The 27,962-nt window shown below is 43.1% G+C and overlaps 1 protein-coding gene across 2 annotated transcripts; it reads left to right on the top strand.

Annotated features, from left to right (window-relative positions):
* Positions 1 to 603: 603 nt before the first annotated feature.
* On the top strand, positions 604 to 26,510 carry LOC139378664 (patatin-like phospholipase domain-containing protein 2). 2 transcript variants are annotated; one of them, XR_011628315.1, is made up of 10 exons: positions 604 to 1,042; positions 5,981 to 6,213; positions 6,524 to 6,589; positions 11,256 to 11,465; positions 19,443 to 19,503; positions 20,127 to 20,309; positions 22,167 to 22,299; positions 23,811 to 23,930; positions 24,061 to 24,978; positions 25,381 to 26,510. XR_011628315.1 is itself a non-coding variant. In XM_071121048.1 (9 exons), exons 1-9 carry the CDS (start codon positions 856 to 858, stop codon positions 24,287 to 24,289), a joined length of 1,422 nt encoding a protein of 473 aa, XP_070977149.1. In that variant the 5' UTR covers positions 629 to 855; the 3' UTR covers positions 24,290 to 26,500. The 2 variants fall into 2 exon arrangements, 1 of the variants encoding a protein (XP_070977149.1); XM_071121048.1 differs by having other exon boundaries at positions 629 to 1,042; positions 24,061 to 26,500.
* The last annotated feature ends 1,452 nt before the right edge of the window (positions 26,511 to 27,962 follow it).

The raw sequence follows: 27,962 nt of genomic DNA, 5'->3' as shown, positions 1-27,962 counted from the left end.
TGTACCATTTTGAGCCTGACACTGTAGATGTGATTGAGGTGTTAGATGCTTAACGATTTCGAGGCATGCCTTGGGGCTCCTGTATCAAAGGTAACGTCACTACTTGTTTGATCGAATATGAGTTTCGTAATGATTACGTTGTTACGAGTATACTGATATAAATAGGCTACGTAACATCCCGGCAACTTTGCGAAAAAATACTTTATATCGGAGTTGTGCCTGTTGTTCACACGCTTTCTGCTCTCTCATTAGCAAGAATGGTCCGACCTGATCTTGCCCCGCTTAATTTCCCTACCTGAAAACACGCGATACCGTATAGTGTTGTGTATTCACGCACAAATTCAGGAGGAACCTGAAGCGCGGGTGGCTTGACTTGGTTTTGCGAGTCTCGGCTCAATTGACCGCATATGATCATATGGCTACTCAAATCGGTTAATAAGGTTCGACATGTCACAGTAATAGCAGGCAGGTTAAACAAATATACAGATTAGAATATAACATACATTAATTAATTGACTGCACCTCTCTTTCATTTATTTCCAATTCAGAGTGTGAGGCGTGGCTCCTCCTAAAATAAGACTATGCCTCTTTATAAAGATTGGCCAGACCTGCCCTGTTCTAGAACCGGGTAGTTCAGCGCTCCGGCGATTCTCAATTGATGCATGTCCGTGTCTTCGTACATTGCACAAGAAGAGTAGACTGGCTAGTGTGCGCTAGTTTGAGCCGTCCTCTATTCCAATATCTTTCGGAACTGTTGTTGACATTCAACAGTGAAAAAAGTTAACATTTTGGAGTGATTATAAAGAGCTTATTTACCCAAACGTGTAGGTCCTCGTTAAAGACTGTCCACCAGGGATGTTCGACCTAACGAAGGAATGGAATCTGTCATTTGCCGGCTGCGGGTTCCTGGGGATCTATCACATCGGAGTGGCCAGCTGCCTGTCGGAACAAGCGCCTTACCTTATCAAAGGAGCCGCCAAGATCTACGGGGCTTCAGCCGGTTCCCTCTCTGCCTCGATGCTCGCCAGCCAGGCATCCATAGGTAGGCTACAGTACCCTACTGTACGCTGGCCCTTGATTTGACCAGTTCCTGTCATCAGTTGATTGCCTGGAGGGGGACTTTTACACACAAGGGGTAGTCCTCCCTTTCATGTGTTTAGGGCAACTTCAGATTAGCAGTCAAATTAATTTTCAAGAACAATAATTTATGGTCTTAACACATGGGGTGAAATGACTAACAATGCTGGAAGCTTTGCTCCTATGTAATAGATAGGTGATTATACTGGTGTTATAGGTTGAATTTAGAATTTTAAAATAGGCTACATTTTTCTCATGTTATAAACTGCAAATGATTTATAATTGAGCCAAAATACCTGCCTGTGTAGAAATATGGTAGTCTACCACTCATTGATCATATCACCACTGATAAATGGTCAGTTAAAGGACTATTGACCTATTGGTCCTCTGGATCAGAGGCCTTCCAATGGTAGTGATGGATCTCGCTGACTAGGGGCACACACACAATCGCGATTAAGAGTAAATATAACCTTGCATCACATAGAACTGACTTAGAGAGTAGTTCTTAGCCGAGTGTCTGTGCGATACCTGGCCTTTTCCACTTTCTCTTTATTTTGAACCCAATAACCTTATAGTCAAGAGACGAAGGTAGTAGCCTGCCAGGTTTCTTGGAATCAGTCCATACCTGTCCCAGTTGTATCATGTTTAAATGAGAGAGAGTGTTAAAAGAGGGTGAGAGATTGAAAGAAAGTGTGGAAGAGTAATAGAGGGAGACATTTCGCTACACCTGCAATAACATCTGCTAAACACGTGTACGCGACCAGTGAAAAAATAAATATGTATTTGACTTATAGAGTGAACAGTCAATATAGGAGTCATGAACCTCTTACCGCGGTGTGCTTCAACAGGGGTCCGCAGAGAGCGTTTCTTGGTAGTCTTAAACAAATCTACTTTGAGACAAGAGTATACACCTCACACACGGTTATGGGCTTAAATTGAAGAATACACCTGTACCATGTATGATATAGAGATGAAATGTATTCCATTTTGAGCTTGCATTGAGTTTATATACAGCATATCACAGGAGACTGAAATATAACAAAACGCCTGGTTTGTTCATTGAGCTGTATACTGAGGTGACTATTCAAAGATGCTCAGCTGGTCAATATCCCTTTCCAGTGATTCTACAACATCTTGTCAACATGCGTCGGGATAACATTATACAGATATCTTATACCAATCTGACTGTATGTGCTTTTGTCCATACCAAAGCGTCAAAAACCTCTCCAAAATGTAAAATTGTGTAAAATCTTTCTGCAGCAATTTTATGGAGAAAAATTACATTTTTTGATGTAGACAATACTTTTTTTCATGTGTTCATGAATGTTTGTGTTTAGGCCCAGTGGCCAAAAAACTCTCCAAATACATTTACGGTTTTAGATAAAATATCTTACAGATATCTTCCAGGCCCTTTCTCACTCTCTCTCATCATGTTACAAGCTAACAGGCACAGACCATAAAAGCCTCAAGCTCGCTCAACTACACCTCCCCTTTTCCAGTTATGACCAGATAAGGATGTGGCTCCACTGAACTGACCAATCAGAGGTGAGGAGACTTGACAGGCAATGCACTATTGTGACCCCATCAACACCAACTTTTATATCACCGACAACAAGTACATCACCCCATGTAGTAGGGAGGGGTTAATTGCACAGGTCATGACAGTTGAGCTGTGTTGAACATGTAGCTGTACCGAACACAGGCCCACAGCCCATTTGAATTGTTTCAGCTTTACTCGATGGCGATGTTATACAGGAACTACAAATTCAGAGCAAAGGACAGGCAAGGGAAATACAGGTAGCCTGCCTTCATCTCACAGTAAAGGAGATGTACAGATACCAAAATATGTTTTTATGTGCATGCAAAGGGGAGCTCTGGTCAGGGACTCAGCTGCGGTGACTAGTGGTATTAATTTTTGTGTAATCCGGGGAGAGGTTGAATCACAGAGATTCCTGAAAGGTGAAATACAATAGTGTACATGTCTAGTATTTTTGGTCTTGGAATTAAAAAAAGCCCTGGATAGCCTAAAGACACTATAAACAGGGGCCCTTGTTGGGATCACAATTGCTTGGCAGCATGTTCAGCATTTATTCATAAAGCGAGTCAGTAGGTTATAACAATTGAATAAATGAGATATTCAAAATAGTGCTTGCATAGACTATAAAGCGCTAACTCAGCCAGCCAACAGTAACTGTGGTAGGTGAGAATGGAGGAGAGTGACTGGTGTGGATCAATTGATTCATCCAGGCGAGAGGTTTCATATGAGCAGGGGTTTGAACATCATTCCTGAAGTACAATGGATGGCGCAGACAGCTCTGCTTCTAGCTCCTAAGCAACTTTGCAAGTGTTTTGTTTTTTTTGCGTGTTATTTCTTACATTTTTAGCCCAGAACATTATTTTGTGTTATTACAATACATACAGCCAAAAATAACTTTTGGATATCAGAGAGGCGATTACGACCAGAAATGAAATAAAATGTTATTTGTCACATGTGCCGAATACAACCTTACCGTCAAATGCTTACTTACAAGCCCTTAACCAACAATGCACCAAGAAATAGAGTTAAGAAAATGTTTACTAAATAAACTAAAGTAAATAATAAAATAATAAGTAACACAATAAAATAACAATTCCGAGGCTATATACAGGGGGTACCGGTACAGAGTCAAAGTGCGGGGGTACAGCAATGTGCGGGGGTACAGGTTAGTCAAGGTAATTTGTACATGTAGGTAGGGGTACAACATTCCCAAAATACGACTTTCCCAAAATACGACTTTCCTAAATTGTATCCTTTGTTCGTACCCCCCAGGACAATTGAACTTATCCCAGAGGCTGTTCCAAGACTCCGCCAGCGGAGAAGAGGAGTGTATTTCTAGTCTGACTCAGGATGCATGCACACCATCTACTGCCTCCAAGTATATTACTCGCTAATGTTCAGTCCCTGGACAATAAAGTAGATGAGCTCAGGGCGAGGATCTCCTTCAAGAGAGACATCAGGGACTGCAACATACTCTGTTTCACGGAATCATGGCTCTCTCTGGATATACTTTCCCCGTCCATACAGCCAGCTGGGTTCTCAGTACATCGCGCAGACAGGAATAAAGAACTCTCTGGGAGAAAGATAGGCGGTGGTGTATGTTTCATGATTAACTACTGATGTTGTGATTGTGATAACGTACAGGAACTCAAGTCCTTTGGTTCACCCGACCTAGAATACCTCACAATCAAATGCAGACCGTATTACCTCCAAAGAGTTTTTTTTTCTGTTATAGTCATAGCCGTGTATATTTCCCCTCAAGCCGATACCACGAAGGCCCTCAAGGAACTACACTGGACTTTGTGCAAAATGGAAACCACATATACTGAGGACACATTTATTGTAGCTGGGGATTTAACAATGCAACTTTGAGGAAAACGCTACCGAAGTTCCAACACATTGCGTGTAGTAAGTGCAGTTCAAAAACTCTCAACCATTGTTACTCTCCCTCCATTCGGCAAATCAGATCCATTCTGCTCCTCCCTTCCTATAGGCAGACACTCAAACAGGAAGTACCCATGCTAAGGTCTATTCAATGGTGGTCTGACCAATCGGAATCCATGCTTCAAGAGTGTTTTGATCACGAGAACTGGGATATGTTCCGGGTTGCCTCTGAGAATTACATTGACTTATCAATGGTCACAGTGACTGAGTTCATCAGGAAGTGTATAGGAGATGTTGTTCCCACTTATTAAAGCCTACCCAAACCAAAAACCGTGGATAGATGGCAGCATTTGAGCAAAACTGGAGTGGCCATCACAAAGCAATAGAACATTTGTGGGCAGAACTTAAAAGCATGTGCGAGCAAGGAGGCCTACAACCCTGAATCAGTTACACCTGCTCTGTCAGGAGGAATGGACCAAAATTCACCCAACTTATTGTGAGAAGCTTGTGGAAGGCTATCCGAAACATTTGACCCAAGTTAAACAATTTAAAGGCAATGCTACCAAATACTAATTGAGTGTATGTAAACTTCACTGGGAATGTGATGAAAGCGAATCAGAAATAAATCATTATCCTACTACTTTTCTGACATTCCACATTCTTAAAATAAAGTGGTGATCCTAACTAACCTAAGACAGGGAATGTTTACTAGGATTAAAGGTCAGGAATTGTGAAATACTGAGTTTAAATGTATTTGGCTAAGGTGTATGTAAACTTCCGCCTTCAACTGTAAAAAGAGTACCGGTACCGAGGTAGTTGAGGTGATTTAGGTGATATGTACATGTAGGTAGGGGTAAAAGTGGCTAGGCAATCAGAATAGATAATAAACAGTGTAGCAGCGTGTGAAAGTGTGTCTATGTGTGAGTGTTAGAGCAAATGTAGTGTGTTTGTGTGTGTGTGTGTGTGTGTGTGTGTGTGTGTGTGTGTGTGTGTGTGTGTGTGTGTGTGTGTGTGTGTGTGTGTGTGTGTGTGTGTATGTGTGTGTGTTTGTTTGTGTGTCACTGTAGTATGTGTGAGTGTGTGGGTGAGTCCAGTGAGTGTGCATAGAGCCACTGCAAGAGAGTCAGTGCAAAGAAGGGGGCCACTGCAAATAGGTGGCCATTTGATAAACTATTACACTACTTCATTAGTTTCTTATCACTAATAGATTTTCTTTACTAGAACTCTGTCTGTGAGCATAAAAGTCTTTAGATCCATTCCATCGAAGTGTAGATAACATGAACACACATAACTAGCTCAGGACAGGTGCAGGGCAGTAAATAAGTGAAACTGGTGGAGAAATATTTTTTTTGTGAGCTACAGATCACTGTCTAGTGCCCTTGAGAATCAATTTTCCTTTGAATAAAACAATTATCCAATTCATCCCAATGGAAGGCCCTAACACAACTAACAGACTGTCTCTCCGTCCCTCCCCTCCTCTAGCTAAGTGCTGTGAGGATGTGATCGAAACGGTCATGGATGCCCGGAAGCGTAACCTGGGTCCCCTCCACCCCTCCTTCAACCCGCTCAAGATCATCAGGTCGGGCCTGGAGCGCGACCTGCCCGCCAACGCTCACACACTCGCCTCCGGGAGGCTGTGTGTGTCACTCACTCGCGTGTCTGATGGACAAAACGTCATCGTGTCCGAGTTCAAGTCCAAGGAGGAGCTCATCCAGGTCAGTGTCCTCACTCAACCCACCTGGGCTGCTATTCACAAAACATATCCGAGTAGGAGTACTGATCTAGGATCGGTTTTGCCACTTAAATCATAATGGATTGGAGTTGGGACCTGATCGTAGATCAGCACTCCTACTATGAAACGTTGTGAATATGGGCCCTGAACACCCCCTGAGCACTTGAGAGTTTTTCCATATCCCATACATATCCCAGAAATATTTGTCCTTTCAGCTACTGGCTTTGCCATTGACTGTGTACATTAGTTGTATGGGTTGGACTGTGTAACATCTCTCTCTGGTGTGTCTACAGGCGCTGCTGTGTAGCTGTTTCATCCCCATATACTGTGGCCTGATCCCCCCATCCTTCCAAGGAGTGGTAAGTGCCCAAGGCCCTAATGCCTCAACTGCTTTCTTATGTTTCCTTGAACACAGTTTCCTTATTTTCTAAGAAAAATCAGCAAATGTTGGACTGAGTTTATTATGGTCTTTAAGATGCCTTTATTGCTCAGGTCATAGTCATAAGGAGGCTATAGGTTCAAGTGTTGCACAATGTTTCTGTTCGTGTGTATTTCTGTCTGTCTGTCTGTCGGTCTGTGTATGCACTCTGGTACTTGTCCATTTGTCAATATACCTTACCCTAGTAGCTAATCAGCCCGTGGACCATTTTCCTTGGCAGGTCAGTGGTGTATTTTATGTATATATATATATATATATATATATATATATATATATATATATATATATATATATATATATACATATATACACACTACATGACCAAAAGTACGTGGACACCTGCTCGTCATGGGCTTTAATTTGGAGTTGCCCCACCCCTGCTGCTATAACAGCCTCCACTTTTTTGGGAAGGCTTTCAACCGATGTTGGAACATTGCTGAGGGGACTTGCTTCCACTGATGTTGGGCGGTTAGGCCTGGCTCGCAGTCGGCGTTCCAATTCATCCCAAAGGTGTTTGATAGAGTTAAGGTCAGGGCTCTGTGCAGGCAAGTCAAGTTCTTCCACACCGATCTCTACAAACCATTTCCCTATGGACCTCACTTTGTAAACGGGGGCATTGTCATGCTGAAACAGGAATTAAGATTTCCCTCACTGGAACTAAGGTGCCTAGCCCAAACCATAAAAACAGCCTCAGACCATTATTCATCCTCCACCAAACTTTACAGTTGGCACTATACATTGAGGCAGGTAGTGTTCTCCTGGCATCTGCCAAAGACAAATTCGTCCTTCGGACTGCCAGATGGTGAAGCGTGATTTCCACTGCTCCAGAATCCAATGGCGGTGAGCTTTACAGCACTCCAACCAACGCTTGGTGTTGCGCAAGGTGAACTTAGGCTTGTGTGCGGATGCTCGGCCATGGAGCTTTTCATGAAGCTCCAGATGAACAGTTTTTGTGCCGACTTTGCTTCCAGAGGCAGTTTGGAACTCGGTGGTGTGTGTTGCAACCAAGGACAGACAATTTCTATGCACTACGTGCTTCAGCACTCGGCGGTCCCGTTCTGTGAGCTTGTGTGGCCTACCACTTCGCGGCTGAGCCGTTGGTTGCTCCTAGAATTTTCCACTTCCCAATAACAGCACATATAGTGTATTTCCGTTTGAGGATTATTTAGATAAAGCCTGGAATAAACGAAAAATGGGCCAACTATAATTAACTTGTAAAAATATGTTGCTTCTATGTGGTAAATGGCATGTGTGTTTATAGATTGTGTATAGGCTTGTCTCCCATATTAATATTCTCTTTGTGCCAGACTGGGTTGAAATTACTTCTGTTTCTTTTTTTTTCTGTATTTATTTATCTGTATATGTATGTATGTATGTATGCATGTATGCATGTGTATATGTACAGTGTGTATGTACAGTATGTATGTATGTATGTATGTATGTATGTATGTATGTATGTATGTATGTATGTATGCATGTGTATATGTATGTATGTATGTATGTATGTATGTATGTATGTATGTATGCATGTATGCATGTGTATATGTATGTATGCATGTGTATATGTATGTATGTATGTATGCATGTGTATATGTACAGTGTGTATGTACAGTATGTATGTATGTATCTATGTATGTATGTATGTATGTATGTATGTATGTATGCATGTGTATATGTATGTATGTATGTATGTATGTATGTATGTATGCATGTATGCATGTGTATATGTATGTATGTATGTATGTATGTATGTATGTATGTATGTATGTATGTATGCATGTATGCATGTGTATATGTACAGTGTGTATGTACAGTATGTATGTATGTATGTATGTATGTGTATATGTATGTATGTATGTATGCATGTGTATATGTATGTATGTATGTATGTATGTATGTATGTATGCATGTGTATATGTATGTATGTATGCATGTGTATATGTACAGTATGTATGTATGTATGTATATTATTTTACTGCTCTAGGGATGTAATTATTGCTTGGATAACCTTATTTACTATTATGTTTTGATTTTTACCGTACATTTCTTTTTCACTCTTTATGCGATACCCAATGCAGAGAACACAGGAAGAAGAGTTATCATTTAATTACCATAGTGAATTTTTGTAATGTTTGTTTATGTGTCAATTAATCCCATAAGGGATGGGTTGCCAATTGGCGATTTGACACAAAAATAACATTTCAGTAATTCATTCATACAGTTGACCGGTCAGCTCTGGCAGGGCAGACATTTGATGAACTGACTTGTTGGAAAGGTGGCGTCCTATGACGGTGCCATATTGAAAGTCACTGAGCTCGTCAGTAAGGCCATTCTAATTCCAATGTTTGTCTATGGAGATTGCATGGCGGTGTGCTCGATTTTATACACTTGTCACCAAGTAGCTGAAATAGCCAAATCCACAAATTCTAATGGGTGTCCACATACTTTTGTATATATAGTGTACTTCCAGACTGGCTTCTGGCTTCAGCAGATTTGGACCAGGAAGTCCAGGGTGGCTCCATTCTAAACTGAGTCACTAGGACATAGGAGCGCAGTCCTACAAAACATCAACTACCATATAGCACTGACCTATTTAGGTATTCTCTCTCTCGTACCATTCTGGCTCAGGGCCAAGTCTACACTGTGACTGAACACATTAACACACAGACCTGTCTAATATGCTGACCACACCGCCTGCGTTGCATGGGCTGCAAAATAAATGTACACATGCATGTTATTCAATCATTTCATCTAAACTGCTCGCACGCGTCAATGAGCGTCTGTGTAGCCAGGTTGGTTACCAACCGCCATGTAAAGCCCACAGAAGAAGACTGAAGGAGGAGAGATTACTAGAAACTAACTAGGCCTTCCCTTTTATCTGTGGATTAATGGTGGGAGTAGAGAACACACGATTATGTGGGACTCAAAATGGGTCCAAATTTTACAAAGATCCAGAAAAATAGATCTAGGTGCATTTCAGGTCAACTAACAACTCAATGTTTTTGCCAACCTCACTGCCAAATTGAGTCTTAATCTGGTTTTGGAACTGATATCCTTTTTTTCCCTCAGATGTTCTAAGTGTTTTACACTAGAAACATTTCAATTAATTCACAAATCTGTACTTGAAATGGAGCTGCATCGTGCAATTACATAAGACTGGCAAAGTTGATTAATTCTCCAAATAGTACTGTCGGTCTGTTTGGTCATGATTTGACAGTGAGGAGAAGCTGGTTTAGGGGAAATCTTCTGCTGACACGCCACACCTAATATGCCCTCATTCGATTTCAGTGACAACCGAGTTGGGTTAAGTGACATGTTATTTTTAGCAGAAGATAGGCGGAGGCAGTCAACCAATATTTATAATGTATTTTCCAAATACTATTATTTACTTCCTCTCTCCTCAAAATACCTAGGGGTATCTGTCAGTGCTTTAATGGCCTATGAGCTTGATCCATTTCTGTATCGAGCACAGGGCAATTGAAAGAGAGTGACCCGGCTCTACATATTTTACTGGTTTGTGACTCACTAACACACCTCCCCCGGTTAGAGGGAATAAAACAGCCCAGAGTCAACACACACAGGAACTTTAATCATACACAGGAGAAGATGTACATGGGTATGGTTCTGTAATGGACAGAAATAGAGAGGGAGTAAATATGCTATACAGGAGAAATATACTGTCCTGAATAGATATTTTCAGAGCACGATATAATGGGGTATGGGATTAAACAACAAGGACTGTACCTAACAATGACCTAATAACCATGTATTACATAGTAACACCAGATGAATGACTAGCGTGGCAATAGCACAGTAAAACTAATGACAAGGACTGTATGTTATACAAATAGTTGCACAGCAACACACAAGAGCAAGGACTCGTCATTGCATACAATATCAGTAGTAACATAATAATAACAGGAATGAGAACTACATGGAATACTGCTACTCTAGTACATACTACAATGACAACAGCGACATCAACTTACTTTGTAGTCACAAATCGTATGCACATCTGTTCACCCACACTCACAGACTGGAATAACATAGTTTAGGTACGAGCAATATTTACTCCCTTGGAGAGCGTGAGTAAGGCTGGCTAGCCAATCAGGGCCTGGAGAGACTGCAGGGCTAGAACGTGCAAAGATTTGAGACACATGGCTATTGTCTGATTGGCTGAAGCCATGAACTGGAGGAGATATTGATATCTCAGGTGAGGGGGACGAAGGGTGAGGATGGGTGAAATTCAGACAGCGCAGCTCCAGAAAGCAAATAAACAAATGCTTACACAAAACAGTGATATAGCGCCCTTGGTAGGGGGATTCTTTAACAGCTATATTGATTTGTCTTGCCTCTTAGAGAAGATTTATCTGACATTCATTCTAAGTTGGTAGCCTTTATACTGTACAAGAGATGTAGAACAGTCATCTCTGTCAGCCCTGAGACATCTTGACCACAGTATGCCCGGGGTCTTGTTCTGTGGAGAGGCTGTGGTCCTGATGTAAGTTGTGCATGGTTCCAAAAACACCCAAGTATTCTCACTTTCGCTTTCCCTCCTCCCTCTCTCCCCCCTCTTCTCTCTCCAGCGTTATGTGGATGGGGGGATCAGTGACAACCTTCCTCAGTCAGAGCTGAAGAACACCATCACCATCTCTCCGTTCTCAGGCGAAAGCGACATCTGTCCCCGGGACACCTCCTTCAACTTCCACGAGCTTCGTTTCACCAACACCTCCATCCGGTTGAACCTGAGCAACATGTACCGCCTCAGCAAGGCCCTGTTCCCCCCAGAACCCAAGGTACACACTTAGCACCTTTTCTTCTATCTAGAACCTAAACGGGTTCTTCGGCTGTCCACATAGGACTCTTTGAAGAAACCTTTTTAGTTCCAAGTAGAACCATTTTGGGTTCCATGTAGAACCCTTTCCACAGAGGGTTCGACCTGGAACCAAAAAGGGTTCTCCTATGAGGACAGCCGAAAAACCCTTTTGCAACCCATTTTTTTAAGAGTGTAGGACGCCCGCTATGACTGCTTACCAATGTGTTATTTATGTGTTATGAATGTGTTATGAAGTCCTTATGTAGGCCCTGTTGCCGAAGGTAGGATGGAGGATCAGGATGCTCCTTAGTCCCATTCATTAGATGGGTTGTTTATGACTGCTTGTAAATGCCTTATGTATGGGTTATGAATGTGTTATGAAATGTTTGGGTTACGGTGTGTAACTCCGGGTTCCCTGAAAGAGTCGAGGGAGGCATCTCACTATGGGACACGCCCTCTTCTGCGGGTCATTGGTTAAAGTTTTATTCAGTCATGCCTAACAGGCCAATCAGAGCTTTGTGGGTGTATGCATTGCATGTCTATATAACACCCTGCACTGCTCTGGTTTCCTCATTCTCAGAACTACCTCTTAGACAAGTGCAATCTGGTGAGATGTCTCCCTCATCTCCTACACTGAACTGGGGTTACATACTGTAACCGGTAATCGGTTCGACATCTCACTATGGGATACTTGCAAAATGCACCGATTGCCAATAGTCAGTATCCTGAGAAGCCCGTTTTGGTACATGGTAATGTACCTGATCCACCCTACTCAGCTCCAGCACCAAGGATTGTGTGCACCAGGGAAGGCGCAGTAACGTCCAGGTGAAATAACCTCACCAAGTTGTGAGGGGAAGCTCAACTATCCGCCACACAAATCACCAAGACGGAGATGCCTCTGAACAGTGGCAATTCCTATAGTGGAATGTGCCCGAACACCCAGGGGAGACTGCAATCCCTGACAACTGTATGCCTTGGTGATAGCCTCCACTACCCACTGGGAGATGCATTGTTTGGGCAAAGCCCTTCCCAGAGCAGGGTTGCTGAAGCAAACAAACAGTTAGTCACAACTCCGGAATGGCCTAGTACTGTCTATGTAGATGTGCAGTGTGCGCACCGGACACAACTTGTTAAGGCACTGCTGCTCTGGAAAAGAGAACAGCGGAGGGTGGAGGGGACAGAGGTCAGTGGCTTGACTATAATAAGTCATGGGAATGACCTTAGGAATGAATGCAGCGTGAGGCTGTATCATAACCTTGGAGTAGTCAGGGGCAAACTGAGTGCATAAAGGATGAACCGAGAGCGGATGAAGGTCGCTAACGCCTTGCCCTTGTCGAAAAATTCCTGTAGGAAGGAGAGAACGGCAGGGAAGGAACACTGAAAGGACACCAACTCTTGTCTCGAACACAACCTCTCAAATACCCTCCACCTCTTGTAGAAGGAGCTGTGGTGCTCTGAATTGTGGCAACCACGCTCGGAGGCAAGCCCGCCGAGTCTAAGTTGGACCTCTCACAGGTCAGGCTCAGAAATCCATCAGCTCAGGATGAGGGTGGAATATTTTGCCTTGCTCTTGGGATAGCAGATCCCTGAGCTGTGGGAGGCGCCATGGTTGCGCGTACAGGAGAGGTACAATCTCCGTCAGCCATGGCTTCCCGGGCAATGCAGAGCTATCAGGATGAGGGATAGACTGTTTGCTCTCACTCTGTTCAGAGTAGGGGGGGTCAGGCCCACTGGAGGGAAGGCATACAGAAGCACGTCTGGCCACTTGTGGGCCAGCGCGTTCACGCCTAGAAGAGCATTGTGATCTCTCATCACGAAGAACACGCAACAGGGCACATTGTCCTGCAATGCGAACAGATCGATGGCAACCCTGCCTTAACGCCCCGACACCTCTTTGATGACTTCAGGATGATGTCACCACTCCCCTGGTAGGGGGTTCCCCCACGACAGTAAATCTGCACTTCAGTTTAGTCTACATGGCATGTGTTTCTCCGAGAGACAACAGATGGTCGGTGCTCCAGAGCAAGACCTCTTTCGCTAGAGAGTGAAGTTGATAGGAGCATGTTACTTCTTGTCGGTTGATATATGCCAATGTAGATGTATTGTCTGAGCTGATCAGGACATGTTGGCCCTGTAAGAATGGACTGAAGTGCGTGAGGCCTAGTAACACAGCATAGAGCTTGAAAACATTGATATGGGCTGTACTCATAGAGTCTGGCCATATGCCGTTCACCGTACGCCCTTCGTGGACTGTCCCCATCCCTGTAGTGATGCCTCCTTTGTCACTTCTTTACGGTGAAGACTCTCCCAGTAGGGCAGCCCCGCGTCAAGAGGGATGGATCTTTCCAGTATTGAAGTGCCGATATACACTTTGCAGAGAGAAGCACGCACCTGTGCTGGTGGAGAGACGGGTCCAAGTGGAGTGAGGTCACCCATTGCTTGAAGTCTCATGAGGAGGAGACCAAGCAGAACTGCCACAATCATGGAGGCCATGAGCCCAAGAAGCTTCAGACACATCCATTACGTGACTGATGTTGCTGGGCAAAACACAGTGGCGAAAAGCCGTCGCTGTCTCCACGGTGAGGGCTGCTCAACAGGCTACAGAGTCTAGAGACAATCCCTAAAATATTTTCTGCTGGGTCGATAAGGCGTAAGCTTTTGGCACGATTTATCCTGAAGCCTAGAGCGAGCAGGAGTGACAATAGCTGGGCTATGTGCTCCGTTGCCTGCACCCGAGTGTCCATGCAGATCAACACGTCAGATCAACCAGTCATTCGAAATCTGTAGATTTTCAGATACTTGTTGAGGTGCTGCAAATCCAGGATCCCCTTTTTTTTGGGGGGGGGGGGGGGGATCAAGAAATAATGTCTGAATAAGCCCTGGTGAGCTTCCTCCCTCAGCACCACGTGTGTGGCTCCTTTGGCCAACAGAGACTGTTTCTCATCTCTAAGGATTCGGGCCGCTGTACTATTCCCATGAAAAGCGGGGGGGGCCCTGCGAATTGTAGTCTGTATCCCTGGTCTATAGTGCATGGGACCCAAGGGTAGACTGGACTCGTGCCCCACTGCTCTCTGTGAGATGTAAGGGAACCCGCCTGTCCCTTGGTGGGGATGAGGAGCCCTGTGGCAGTCACCCCACTTGGGGCAACTACACATGTGGGCAACCTGTCTTGTGGAAGAGACAGGGGCCCTGCCAGACCTGATGGCCGGACAATGACACCCTCAAGAAGTTGATTGTTTTGCATGGGAACATTCTGAACCATCACCCTCAGCTCGTGGGCCTGGATGTGATGGGAGCTCTTTATTTGAGAACTATACTTGGGGAAGAGTAGTGTTGACCCGCCCCAACGAGGGCTTATGGATCTTGATGGGAGCTCCTGTGCAACACCTATACCATGTGTAAATGAGCTTGTGTGACCTCACACAGGACTCCGAGGAGACTCTGGTCGCCAAGGTCAAAGGAACTCTGCTGGATCTTCGAGCCCCGCACCTAGCACTAGGTGTGCCACTTCTTCCCCTTCCCTCCAGGTGAAGCCGAGGTAGTCTCCGCTGCTCGTTGCTTGGAGTGACATCTGTGCTCTGAGGCACCGTGTTGCTGGTGAGCGTGCTGCTGGTGAGTGGACCGTGTCTGTCTGAAGAAACAGCACCGCTCGTGCTAGTCAAACAAACCAGAATTGCGGTTTAGCCCAGAGGTTGCTAGTGTCGTGGAGAATCGTTTCAAAATATAACACTTACAACAACTTGTGAATTCAATATAGGCTTTTAATACAAACATATCAGAAGCCTAGATGTTCCGCAGAACACACACTTTCCCAGGGCTCTGTATTTATACACACACAGCATATGAGTCCATTCCAAATGTTTATGAAGTTACTTCCCTCAGGTCATCTGCCACCATTATCTTTCAGTTCAGGCTTCCTGCTTGTTCATGCCCAATAACGCCTATATCCGCTCTTGATTAGATTATGATTAGATTATAATGGTGGCAGGACCCTTTCGTGTCCTATGAATGATATATGTACTATGTCTATAGTCCATCTGTTGGTCATTTGGCTGACACCCTCCTTTGTGTGTCCCTCTGACCTCGGTATGTCCAGCTGTCCTATGCACTCATGGCCTTGCTTTGGTTTCCTGTCCTCTACAATAGACAATTCACTTTACCCTAAGCATTTATGCATTTTATGGCTTTGGCCATTATGTCTGTTATTTCTTGGTTTCCTGTTTTTACCAGAATGGCAAATGCACTCTAAGTGTGTCCTCTTCCTCTTGTGGTCTAATGTGCACCTTTGCTCTACAGTATTATGTTTGTCCCTATATGTACCGTTTGCGCCCACACTAGCTAAAACACCAGTGGTGCCGTTAGCCCACTAACAAGCCAAGACACTCAAAAATTCAGCTAGCTAACCGCGAACAGTGGGAACTGATGGAGAGCTAGAAGTAGAAACATTTGTGGGAATCTGCTATTAGTGGGATGTTAAAGCAGTACAGCTAGCTAGCTAACAAAGCCAATTGTTTGTAAGCCAGGCAACATGTGTACTGTAGCTAGCAGATGACAAGAAGCTCTGCTGACAAGCTAACTGAGGTAACTTCAATCGGTAAAGTGAAGCTGAAGTTAGCTGAATTTCTGAAAATAGAAAATAAGGAACTCGATGCTCCGTGGTGGGGTGGTAACCCACACCGAAAAGAACAGTTATGTTGAGAGCTAGTTTTCGTAAGAAATCTGCTTAACGGGCTAGAAACCAGATAGTAACCAAATAGAAGAATAAGGAAACCAGAGCAGTGCAGGGTGTTATATAGACACGCGGGGGTGTACACCCACATAGCTCTGATTGGCCTGTAGGCGTGATTGAATAAGGTTTCAACCAAATAAGGGCATGTTTCATAGTGAGATGTTGAACCAAGTTGACTGAAAGAAAAACTTATTTAGGTACCCATGAAATAGTAGTTTTCCATGGTTCTAAACATTCTATTTACTTTTCTATAGGAGAGTCTAGTGGTCTGGTATGGGTGACTGGACACCTTATAACTTGACCCCTGACCTCCCACTATCCTATTTCCTAATTGTATAACCCCAACTTCCCCCTACCCTGTCTCCTCTTCGGACTCTGCCTCCTACCTTCACTACCCATACAGTACTTCCTATCTAAACATTAACCTGCCCTGTCCCTCCCAAACTCCACAGTGATCAGGACTGGCAGGACATTATTGGCTTCTGTTATTGTTGATACATTCCCTGTGTTCCTCATTCTCCTTCACTGTCTGGAAAATGACATGGGAGTCAACTTTTAGCGCAAGGTGAACTTATCCCTCTTTGAGGTTGATCTGTGTCTCTTAGTTTAGTTTTCGCTGTGTTATTATTGTTGCTGCAATCCAAGATCTGCCACCATCTTTTGCCTTCATGGAATGTTGTGTTTTCTGGAGTTGTAGGATTATGTCATCCCTGTGGCCACAAATCCCACTGACAGAGTCATGTGCAGGGGCCCTACTTAGAATAAGGAACTGTGTTTTTTTTTTTGACTCAGGCGCCTTTACATTTGACATGACCTTTACATTACATGCACACACATTCACACAAACTAAACCCTTCATTTTCCCTCACATGTACTAGTGTTTAACCAACTCTGACTAACTTCACACACACACAGGCTGTGTACGAATGCCCATACTTTAATCAAATAAAATGTAATTTGTCACATACACATGGTTAGCAGATGTTAATGCGAGTGTAGCGAAGTGCTTGTGCTTCTAGTTCCGACAGTGCGGTAATATCGAACAAGTAATCTAACAATTCCTCAACAACTACCTAATATACAGGGATCTAAAGGGATGGAATAAGAATATGTACATATAAATATATGGATGAGCGATGGCCGAGCGGCATAGGCAAGATGCAATAGATGGTATAAGATACAGTATATACATATGAGATGAGTAATGTTAGATATGTAAACATTATTAAAGTGGCATTGTTTAAAGTGACTAGTGATCCCATTTATTAAAGTGGTCAATGATTTGAGTCTCTATGCAGGCAGCAGCCTCTCTGAGTTAGTGATTGCTATTTAGCAGTCTGATGACCTTGAGATAGAAGCTGTTTTTCAGTCTCTCGGTCCCAGTTATGATGCACATGTACTGACCTCACCTTCTGGATGGTAGTGGGGTGAACAGGCAGTGGCTCGGGTGGTTGTTGTCCTTGATGATCTTTTTGGCCTTCCTGTGACATCGGGTGCTATAGATGTCCTGGAGGGCAGGCGGTTTGCCCCCGGTGATGCGCTGTGCAGACCGCACTACCCTCTGGAGAGCCTTGTAGTTGAGGGCGGTGCAGTTGCCTTTCCGGGCAGTGATACAGCCTGACAGGAGGTTCTCAATTATGCATCTGTAAAAGTTTGTCCGGGTTTTAGGTGACAAGCCACATTTCTTCAACCTCCTGAGGTTGAAGAGGCTCTGTTGCTCCTTCTTCACCACACTGTCTGTGTGGGTGGACCATTTCAGTTTGTCTGTGATGTGTACGCTGAGGAACTTAAAACTTTCCAGCTTCTCTACTACTGTCCCTTTGATGTGGATAGGAGGGTGCTCCCTCTGCTGTTTCCTGAAGTCCATCATCTCCTTTGTTTTGTTGATGTTGAGTGAGAGGTTGTTTTCCTGACACCACACTCCGAGTGCCCTCACCTCCTCCCTGTAGGCTGTCTTGTCGTTATTGGTAATCAAGCCCACTATTGTTGTGTCGTCTGCAAACTTGATGATTGAGTTGGAGGTGTGAATGGCCATGCAGTCATGGGTGAAAAGGGAGTACAGGAGGGGGCTGAGCAGGCACCCTTGTGGGGCCCCAGTGTGAGGGTCAGTGAAGTGGAGATGTTGTTTCCTACCTTCACCACCTGGCATCGTCTGTGGACCTGCTGGGGCGGTATGCAAACTGAAGTGGGTCTAGGGTGGCAGGTAAGGTGGAGGTGATATGATCCTTGACTAGTCTCTCAAAGCACTTCATGATGACAGAAGGGAGTGCTACGGGGTGGTAGTCATCTAGTTCAGTTATCTTTGATATCTTGGCTACAGGAACAATCGTGGCCATCTTGAAGCATGTGGGAACTGCAGACTGAGATAGGGAGCGATTGAATATGTCCATAAACACACCAGCCAGCTGGTCTGCGCATGCTCTGAGGAAGCGGCTATGGATGCCGTGCGGGCCAGCAGCCTTGCAAGGGTTAACATGAATTTTGGCCCATTGCTCCTGACAGAGCTGGTGTAATTGAGTAAGGTTTGTAGGCCTCCTTGCTCACACACGCCTTTTCAGTTCTGCCCACAAATTGTCTATAGGATTGAGGTCAGGGCTTTGTGATGGCCACTCCAATACCTCGACTTTGTTGTTCTTAAGCCATTTAGCCACAACTTTGGAAATATGCTTGGGGTCATTGTCCATTTGGAAGACCCATTTGCGACCAAGCTTTAACTTCCTGACTGATGTCTTGAGATGTTGCTTCAATATATCTACTTAATGTTCCTTCCTCATGATGCCATCTATTTAGTGAAGTGTACCAGTCCCTCCTGCAGTAAAGCACCTCCACAACACGATGCTGCCACCCCCTTGCTTCACAGTGGAGACGGTGTTCTTCGGTTTGCAAGCCTCTCCTTTTTTCCCCCAAACATAGCAATGGTCATTATTGCCAAACAGTTCTATTTTTGTTTCATCAGACCAGAGGACATTTCTCCAAAAAGTATCAGCAATAACATGATTGCTAATCAGTAAGTGAAATTGTAATAGTTATAACACATGACATGATGAATGTGTCTGAGCCGTTGCCCTGTATTTTGTGTGGTTATATATCGGTTGTTATATGATTAACAAAATCTCGGCCTTATGGGTATCCTCTGTCTCTTTTATATGAGCAGTATATTTATTCAATTTACCTCTTGCTTATGATCCCCTACCTCAATGGGTACGATCTATGTGTTTTCTTTGACAGGTCATGGCAGAGATATGTCAGAGTGGCTACAAGGACGCCCTTCGCTTTCTTGAGGAGAACCGTGAGTATTACCATGTTGCCTTTGACAGTAATAGTGGGCTGTGCTAAGATCATAAGCTACTGTGACATATACGCAGTGAGCATCAATGATGTCAATTGTACAGGGTTCAAAATGAAGTGTAAAGTAAACCAGCACTAATTTCCATTTCCATTATGGTAAACCAACACTTATTTATGGTGTAATATTTGTATAGACGGATTGGCTGACAACATCAGTAAAATGTGTGCGCATCGATGGTGCGAGAAGCCGTGCTTTGTTATGATTCTGAACAGTCAGATAGCTAGCAACAATGACAAGAAGCTGTCGTGTGGGGACTCGTAGGTGGCTTGTTTCATCTAGTTTAATCTTGATTACCATTTCTTGTTTTTAGGTGTTTTAACTGATTTCATGTCAATGCTACTATGGCTAGCTAGCTAACCAACAACTGTAACAATGTATTTGAGAGACAACAGATGCTCATTGTGCAAATGTATTTATGGTTTCAATAAACATTGAGACAAAAACAATCTAAGCCAACCCTGTTTGTTTTGCCCCATAGTTGCCACGCACCGTTTTTTGTGCTAAACAAACAACTAATCTATGTTGTATTACAAACATTATTAATGTATCGTTTATGTTGTCAGATCTGCTAAAGCTGGAGTGTCCGACTGCCGGCCCCAACCTATCAGAAGCCACCTGCTGCTGCAAGCCCGTCGCCATGGAAACCACTGAGAACGGGATGTTCTGGCGGCTACGCCTCCTGAGGAAGCAACACTGGTGTTTGGATGAGCATATTGTTGACAACCTGCCAACCCAAATCAAGAAAGGTACATAGGAGGTCATCCTAGACCAGGGATGGGCAACTTGCGTCCCGCGCCATTTTGTAGGCCTACGTATCAATTTCCCCCAAAAAAATTGTATATATATACCGTTCAAAAGTTTGGGGTCACTTAGAAATGTCCTTGTTTTTGAAAGAAAAGAAACAGATTATTTTTTTAAATGGAATATCTTCATAGGCATACAGAAGCCCATTATCAGCAACCATCACTCCTGTGTTCCAATGGCACGTTGTGTTAGCTAATCCAAGTTTATCATTTTGAAAGGCTAATTGATCATTAGAAAACCCTTTTGCAATTATGTTAGCACAGCTGAAAACTGTTGTCTCGATTAAAGAAGCATTAAAACCGGACTTCTTGAAACTAGTTCAGTATCTGGAGCTTCAGCATTTGTGGGTTCAATTACAGGCTCAAAATGGCCAGAAACAAAGAACTTTCTTCTGTAACTCTTTAGTCTATTATTGTTCTGAGAAATGAAGGTTTTTCCATGTGAGAAATTGCCAAGAAACAGAAGATCTCGTACAACGCTGTGTACTACTCCCTTCACAGAACAGCACAAACTGGCACTAACCAGAATAGAAAGAGGAGTGGGAGTCCCTGGTGCACAACTGAGCAAGAGGACAAGTACATAAGTGTTTAGTTTGATAAACAGACACATCTGGCAGCTTCATTAAATAGTACCAGCAAAACACCAGTCTCAACGTCAACAGTAAAGGGACGACTCCGAGATGCTGGCCTTCTAGGCAGAGTTCCTCCGTCCATTGTCTGTGTTCTTTTGCCCATCTTAATCGTTTCTTTTTATTGGCCAGTCTGAGATATGGCTTTTTCTTTGCATCTCTGCCTAGAAGGCCAGCATCCCAGAGTCGCCTCTTCACTGTTGACGTTGAGACTGGTGTTTTGCAGGTACTATTTAATTCAGGCGGATGAATTACCTGACGCATGACAAAAAGTCACCACCAGGCTGATGGATACATGAAATGGTGGTACAATTTAATAAATGCAGACATGGTGTGCGCTACGTCATCATGACCAGTCTTTTAGCCGCAAAAAGTCAGTTTAATGGAAACACATCTCTGGTGGGAAAATGCGCATATTGTTTTATGCAGATTTTAGAATATTCACATGAAAATCTGTCACAGATTAGATGGAAACTTAGCTACTGGCAGTCACTCAATTAGCCCATGTCAGCAATTCTTGGGGGGGGATTGATAAATTCTAGTTTAGCCAGCTATCTAAACTTGCAGTAATCATGATCATCGTCGAATTACCGATCAGGGAGCCTCCATTGATTTTGTTAGTCACTCAGATATAAAAACTTTAAAAACTGCAAAATCTTCTCTCCGCCCCATGGAAAAATGTGTAGAATTGTAGCAAACGTGGTTTAAAACTGCAACATTTTCTCTACGCCCCATGGCAGAATGTGTAGTTTTGCAGGAACTTAGCTCTTAAAATGCTATTTTCCCCCTCCTTTGTCAAGAGGGGGGATGCTTAAATGTTTCACTTGCAAGGTGGGAGGCCCCCCCCCAATTAAAAAAAAACTTACGGCCACCTAAAGGCTAGGGCTGTCTCTGACTGCATGTGTGGGCATGGATGTATGTATGCAGACCTGCAAGTTCAGATTTTTTTGTGGCCACCACGGCCCCACCCCCATCAAAGTTGCCCATCCCTGACCTAGACTTTCCAATATTTTCTGCTCAAAGCTGTTAAAAGCTGTTGTTACCTAGTTATAACATTGTGTTGTCACTATGCTATTGTCAGTGACATGTGATTGATTATGTGTCACTGAAAGTGATCTGAGGCTGTGCCCGTATCAGCGAAGTGTGACATATTGTGTCTCTATGACTGTAGTGTTCTGTGAGGCGTGCCAGCAGAAGCCTGGTCTGTATGCTCAGGTGTCTGAGATGCTGCTGGTCAGAGTGGCCTCCTACATGCTCCTGCCCTGCACACTACCTGTGGTATCAGCCTACTCAGTGGGCAAGAGGTAAGACGACATTGTATACCACTACTAGTGCTACCTTCCACAAACTAACAAGCCCTCAAAGGCAACAGTAACGCAAATAAATCATCTTCTAAAAAGCCCAGTAATAGCCTTTAGCATAACTAGCCTTTAGCATACAGCAGCCTCATTAGCCCACCACAACAACCAAATAACTACCCTCTGTTCTATTGGCGAACGTGCAATCACTGGAAAATAAACTGAATGAGCTCTGTTGGAGACTATCCTATCAACGTGATCTGAAGAACTGTAATATCCTATATCTCTCAGTTGTGGCCGAACAAGGACATGGTAAATTAAATCTAGCTGGACAGAACGGTGGCATCGGAGACGCTCAGAGTTCTCCCTCGCCCTCCATTTGGCAATTCTCACCATAACTCTATCCTCCTGTTTCGTGCTTACAAGCAAAAACTCAAACAGGAAGTACCAGTGAAGCGCAAAATATTGAAGTGGTCCAATGAGGCGGATGCTACGCTGCAGCACTTTTTCGCTAGCACAGACTGGAATATGTTCCAGGACTGTGGAGCAGGTCGAGAGCTTCAAGTGCCTCAGTGTCCACATCACTAAGGAATTATCATGGTCCACATCACACCAACAGAGTCGCGAAGAGGACACGACAATGCCTCTTCCCCCTCAGGAGGCTGAAAAGATTTGTCATGGGCACTCAGATCCTCTAAAAATGATAAAGCTGCACCTTGGAGAGCATCTTGACTGGTTGCATCACTGCTTGGTGTGGCAGCTGCTTAACATCCGACCGCAAGGTGTTACAGAGGGTAGTGCGTAAGTCCCAGTACACCACTGGGGCCAAGCATCCTGCCATCCAGGACCTCTATACCAGGCAGTCAGAGGAAGGCCCTAAAAATTGTGGTACCGATGCACCATGTCTGGAACCAACAGGACCCTGGACAGCTTCCACCCCTAAGCTATAAGACTGCTAAATAGTTAGTTTAATAATTAATCAATAGCTACCTGGAATATCTTCCTTGACCCTTTTCGTACTAATCCCTTTTGATTTATCACATATGCTGCTGTTACCGTTTAATCTATCCCGTTGTCTAGTAATTCTATCCCTACCTATATGTACATATCTACCTCAATTACCTCGTACCCCTGCACATCAACTTGGTACTGGTTCCCTGTGTATATAGTGTATATAGCCAAGTTGTCGTTTACTCATTGTGTATTTGAAATCGATTTTCTGTCACATACACATGGTTTGCAGATGTTAATGCGATTGTAGCGAAATGTTGTTGTTATTTTTATATTATTTGTCTTTTTTATCTCTGCATTGTTGAAAGCATGTGACAAATACAATTTAATAGGTTGAGGTTTCTTACTAAACCCAATCAATTTGAACGCACTGCACAGGGCCGCCACCTAGTGGACATTGTCACAAAATAGGCAAGTCAATCCACCACGGGAATTGTTGAGAACTGCACCCCCTACTGCTACATGACAGTACTTTGACTCTCTGTTGTCCCTCTCCTGTACTCCAGGATTGTGGAGTGGATCCCAGAGGTGCCTGCAGACATGCGTTGGTTAGCTGGGGTGGCTGGGGATGTGGCTGGGAGCTTGTACAGACAGGCCTGGAGAGGAGCGCCAGCTGACATAACCAGGTGAGAGACATGGAGTTACTACTACTGGGTTATATTATGTATGGATGGATGGAGTCTACTTGTAGATTTGCATGTCTGTCATAAAGTATGAATAAAGTCTAATGGCCTTGTGTGTTTTTATTTTTTGCAGTGATGGTTCCCTGAGGAATTGCATGAGCCTGCCCCCACCCATGGAAAGTGACGGACAAAGGGAGAGAGAATGTCACCTGTCCGGGTTCGCTCGCTCTGCTCTCAACTTCCAAAGCCAATACTGGAACATCCCCGCAGCCGCCTCTTCCCACTGCTCCACCAGCCCCCACACGCCCAGCCCCTCCCCACGACAGATTTGCTTCAGTGTTCATTTTGGCACTCTTTTTTAGATTCATTCTAGTCTGTCATTTTGACTAAAATATCATTAAATCTTAGTCACATTTTTGTGATTTGAATAATGATTTAGTCATTGTTAAAATGACGAAAAGAGAGACGTTTTAGTCAACTAAATGCCCTTTCATTTTAGTTATATTTTAGTCCACATCACATTTGTATTGCCTCATTAGCCACAAACCACGTTTCCATCCAGAGTTTTTATGGGAGTAGTCATATCAAAGATTTTTATAACTAACCCAAGATGGACCATAACTACTGAGATGTTAGGCTATTCAATAAATACATGTTCAATCCGACATCTACAAGCAGGACTGCATGATTCCACATACAGTATTTTGATGTGCAACCGAATCCAGCGATTGTCATGAATTGTGAGTTGACGATAGGGTATTGTTGTTATATTTTACTGTTCAAATAGGGCTCCAGAATGTTATTTTTTTTGTTTGTTCAATAGGGATGAATTTGCCTAAATCTTTATGTGCACTAATATCATAGGCTAAATTATTTTGGGATTTATACACCGCATGATACAGTGAAAACTCAAACACATTAGCTAGATCACTAACACAAAATATAATACCCGCTGCTAGTAGTCATGTATTAATCTAAAAGTAAAGTTTTTTTTTTTTTTTTTTTTACAATTGTAGCACTGCTAACCTACAGACATACAATGCGTCAATGCGCAACTGCGCATTTCATGGACTTCGTATCTGAAAGCCATGTCTAATATTTTGATTGTAAAATAGTTGCTATTGAGACAATATTAAGAGATGACAAATATAAAGTATACTCACAGAAAGCTGAGAACAACATTTGCTTCTAAATCTATGAATTTCCCGCAATTGAATTTTCAAATGTTACAGTGAAATGTTATACAATCAAGAAGCTTTTTTTCACACTCCCGGAGTGCACATCGTGGCTTGTTCATCACAGCAGCAGGCTTCAGCAGAACAGGTCAAGTGGCTGGGCAGACACTTTAATTAATGGAATCATGAGGATAATGCACTTTACTGTTTGACCAAATCAAAACCAAAACGCCATTAAATGGTTGCAATCGAGAGCCTTTACCCTTGAAATACTGTAGCTATATTGTAAGCAAAGTTGTGTCATAAGTAGTGGTCTGATACTGTAGGTTGCAAGAAAACTACAAGGTAGAATTATCAATTGGTTATTAGCCTATCTGAGCGTCAGAGGAGACTGGTGGCGGGAGGAGCTATAGGAGGACGGGCCTTTTTGTCATGGCTGGAATGGAGTTAAAACATATCAAACATATGGAGACCACATGTGCCAGCTCAAGTTCCCTCCCACGGGGCCTGTCTATAGTGCATAGGAACTGAAAAGTGGTTTAGGATTGGCAAGATGGTAATGTGATCGAATAGCTTTGGAATCCAGAACTGTTGCTATAGACACACTAATGACTCAATCATGTCTTTTGATCACTCCACCATCCATATTTCATTTTATTGTACCACATTGGAAAATAATTTACCAGCTCACCACCAAAGTTAATTCTTTTTTTGGATTTACACATTTTATAAATCACTGTCTAGTTTTACCAGATAACGTGCTGTCACTACCCAAGTACAGTACCTACCTACCTGTGCTCAGTCAAATGTAGCATGCATTCCTCATTCCAGGCGGACTGTTGATATGACTTGAGGTTGACTTTTTGCCTGCACCACAGACTCCGCTAATACAGAAGCTGTGCTGTGCTGTGTTATTTATTTTGTATTAGACAGGACCCTTGCACTAAACAGTGAACTACTGTGATGAGCTGTGATGTCAAGACATTTAAAATCACAATATTCTTGAAAGTTCCCTTCAGAACTTCTCTTAATGTTGACATTTGCTTTTGCACAATAACTTTAGGTGCATAGGATTCACAATGTTAATGGCATAATCAAATGTCATATTTAAATTATCACACTGCCCCATTTATAGTAGGGTACATACTGTACTTATATTTGTAATGTGTGTAACACTGTGAAAACCTCTGCCTACTTGTGCCTAGGATGGCAGGTAGCCTAGTGGTTAGAGCATTGGGCCAATAAAGGAAAGGTTGCTGGTTCAAATACTTGAGCAACCAAAGTGAAAAACCTGTTGATGTTCCCATGAGCAAGGCACTTAAGCCTAATTTACTCCAGGAGGTGCCATACTACTATGGCTAACCCTGTAAAACTGCACCTGTATGTGACAATAAACCATTTAAAAATATATACTTTATTGTTGTTATTTCATTAAGGCCCTTATCTTCATAACATAAAACAAAACACATTTTTTATGATGTGACCTTCTGTGTTTAAATATACTGTAACTGTTAAAATCCTATTGTGGTGCCTCATCATTATGGAAACTGTATAATAAGTAGGGGAGAGTGGGATAAGTTGAGCCAAAGTGGTAAATTGATCTTTGTTTATTATACACAGAATGAATAATTTGACCAAATATTTCAGAAGAGTCCACCATTTCATGGAGTCTGAAGGAAGAAACCATGTGGAAAAAGTGGTAAGCTAGTTAGGTAAAAAAAATAAATATATTAATTAATTAATTTGTGTTCGAGATTTCATGATGCTTGTATCTAAACCAACATATACGTAGATCATTTTAAGGTTGTTTTATACATCAGTTGGGGTCTCAATAATCTTCAATATGAGATCCTAAACCTAGCATGAAAGTGCATCCTTGTAGCTGTGTGGGCTAATATAGTGAAGATGTTTGCCTTGGGGTAAGGTGAGCCAATGACCATGGGGTAAGTTGAGACAATGACCATGGGGTAAGTTGAGACAATGACCATGGGGTAAGTTGAGACAATGGTTGAGGAAATGGCAAGTTGAGCAAATGTAAGTGTTTTCTTCCCAGGCTTAAATGCTAGGCATTATTGCTGGGATATGAGGTAACAGCAGGGCCTGGCCTATGTTAAAAGTGTTTAACAAAGTACAACGTGTTTGTAACACGGAACCCAAACTGTCTGCGCGCGTGCGCCATCGTGCTCTATCGTGCATACATTTACTTTGCCCCGCCACACCAAACGCGATCACGACATGCAGGTTAAAATATCAAAATAAACTCTGAACAAATGACATTAATTTGGGGACAGGTCGAAAAGCATTAAACATGTCTGGCAATTTAGCTAGCTAGCTTGCTCTTGCTAGCTAACGTTAATTTGTCCTATTTAGCTAGCTTGCTGTTGCTAGCTAATTTGTCCTGGGATAAAAAAAATTGTTTTGTTATTTTACCTGAAATGCACAAGGACCTCTACTCCGACAATTAATCCACACATAAAACAGCCAACCGAATCGTTTCTAGTCATCTCTCCTCCTTCCAGGCTTTTTCATTTTTGAACTTATATGGTGATCACATATAAACTTTTATTGTATTACCACGACAACCGGCAACAAAGTTTGTCTTTCAATCACCCACGTGGGTATAACCAATGAGGAGATGGGTACCTGCTTCTATAAACCAATGGTGAGATGACTTTCAGCGCGATCGGCTACTGACCATTGCAAAACAGTGTGTTTTAATCAGTTATTTGGTGACTTCAATATTTTTAGTATAGTTTTATCTAAAAAGGATAACTTTTTAATTGTTAACTATTTTTATTTTTATGAAATTTACTGAGTAGGATGGTCCTCTCCTCCCTCTGAGGATCCTCCACTGATACAC

The sequence above is a fragment of the Oncorhynchus clarkii genome, chromosome 21 (genome assembly GCF_045791955.1).
Source record: "Oncorhynchus clarkii lewisi isolate Uvic-CL-2024 chromosome 21, UVic_Ocla_1.0, whole genome shotgun sequence".
Taxonomy (NCBI): Eukaryota; Metazoa; Chordata; class Actinopteri; order Salmoniformes; family Salmonidae; genus Oncorhynchus; species Oncorhynchus clarkii.
The sequence above is the reverse complement of the archived record's forward strand: the minus strand, read 5'-3'. Positions and strand labels throughout refer to the sequence as shown.

What these genes read in the sequence shown, in the direction of transcription:
- LOC139378664 (XM_071121048.1), top strand. Translation starts at nt 856, where the DNA reads ATGTTCGACCTAACGAAGGAATGGAATCTGTCATTTGCCGGCTGCGGG. An exon ending in TGTTCCCCCCAGAACCCAAG is followed by an intron (nt 11,466 to 19,442) that starts GTACACACTTAG and finishes TTTCTTTGACAG; the next exon opens with GTCATGGCAGAGATATGTCA. An exon ending in GCGCCAGCTGACATAACCAG is followed by an intron (nt 23,931 to 24,060) that starts GTGAGAGACATG and finishes TATTTTTTGCAG; the next exon opens with TGATGGTTCCCTGAGGAATT.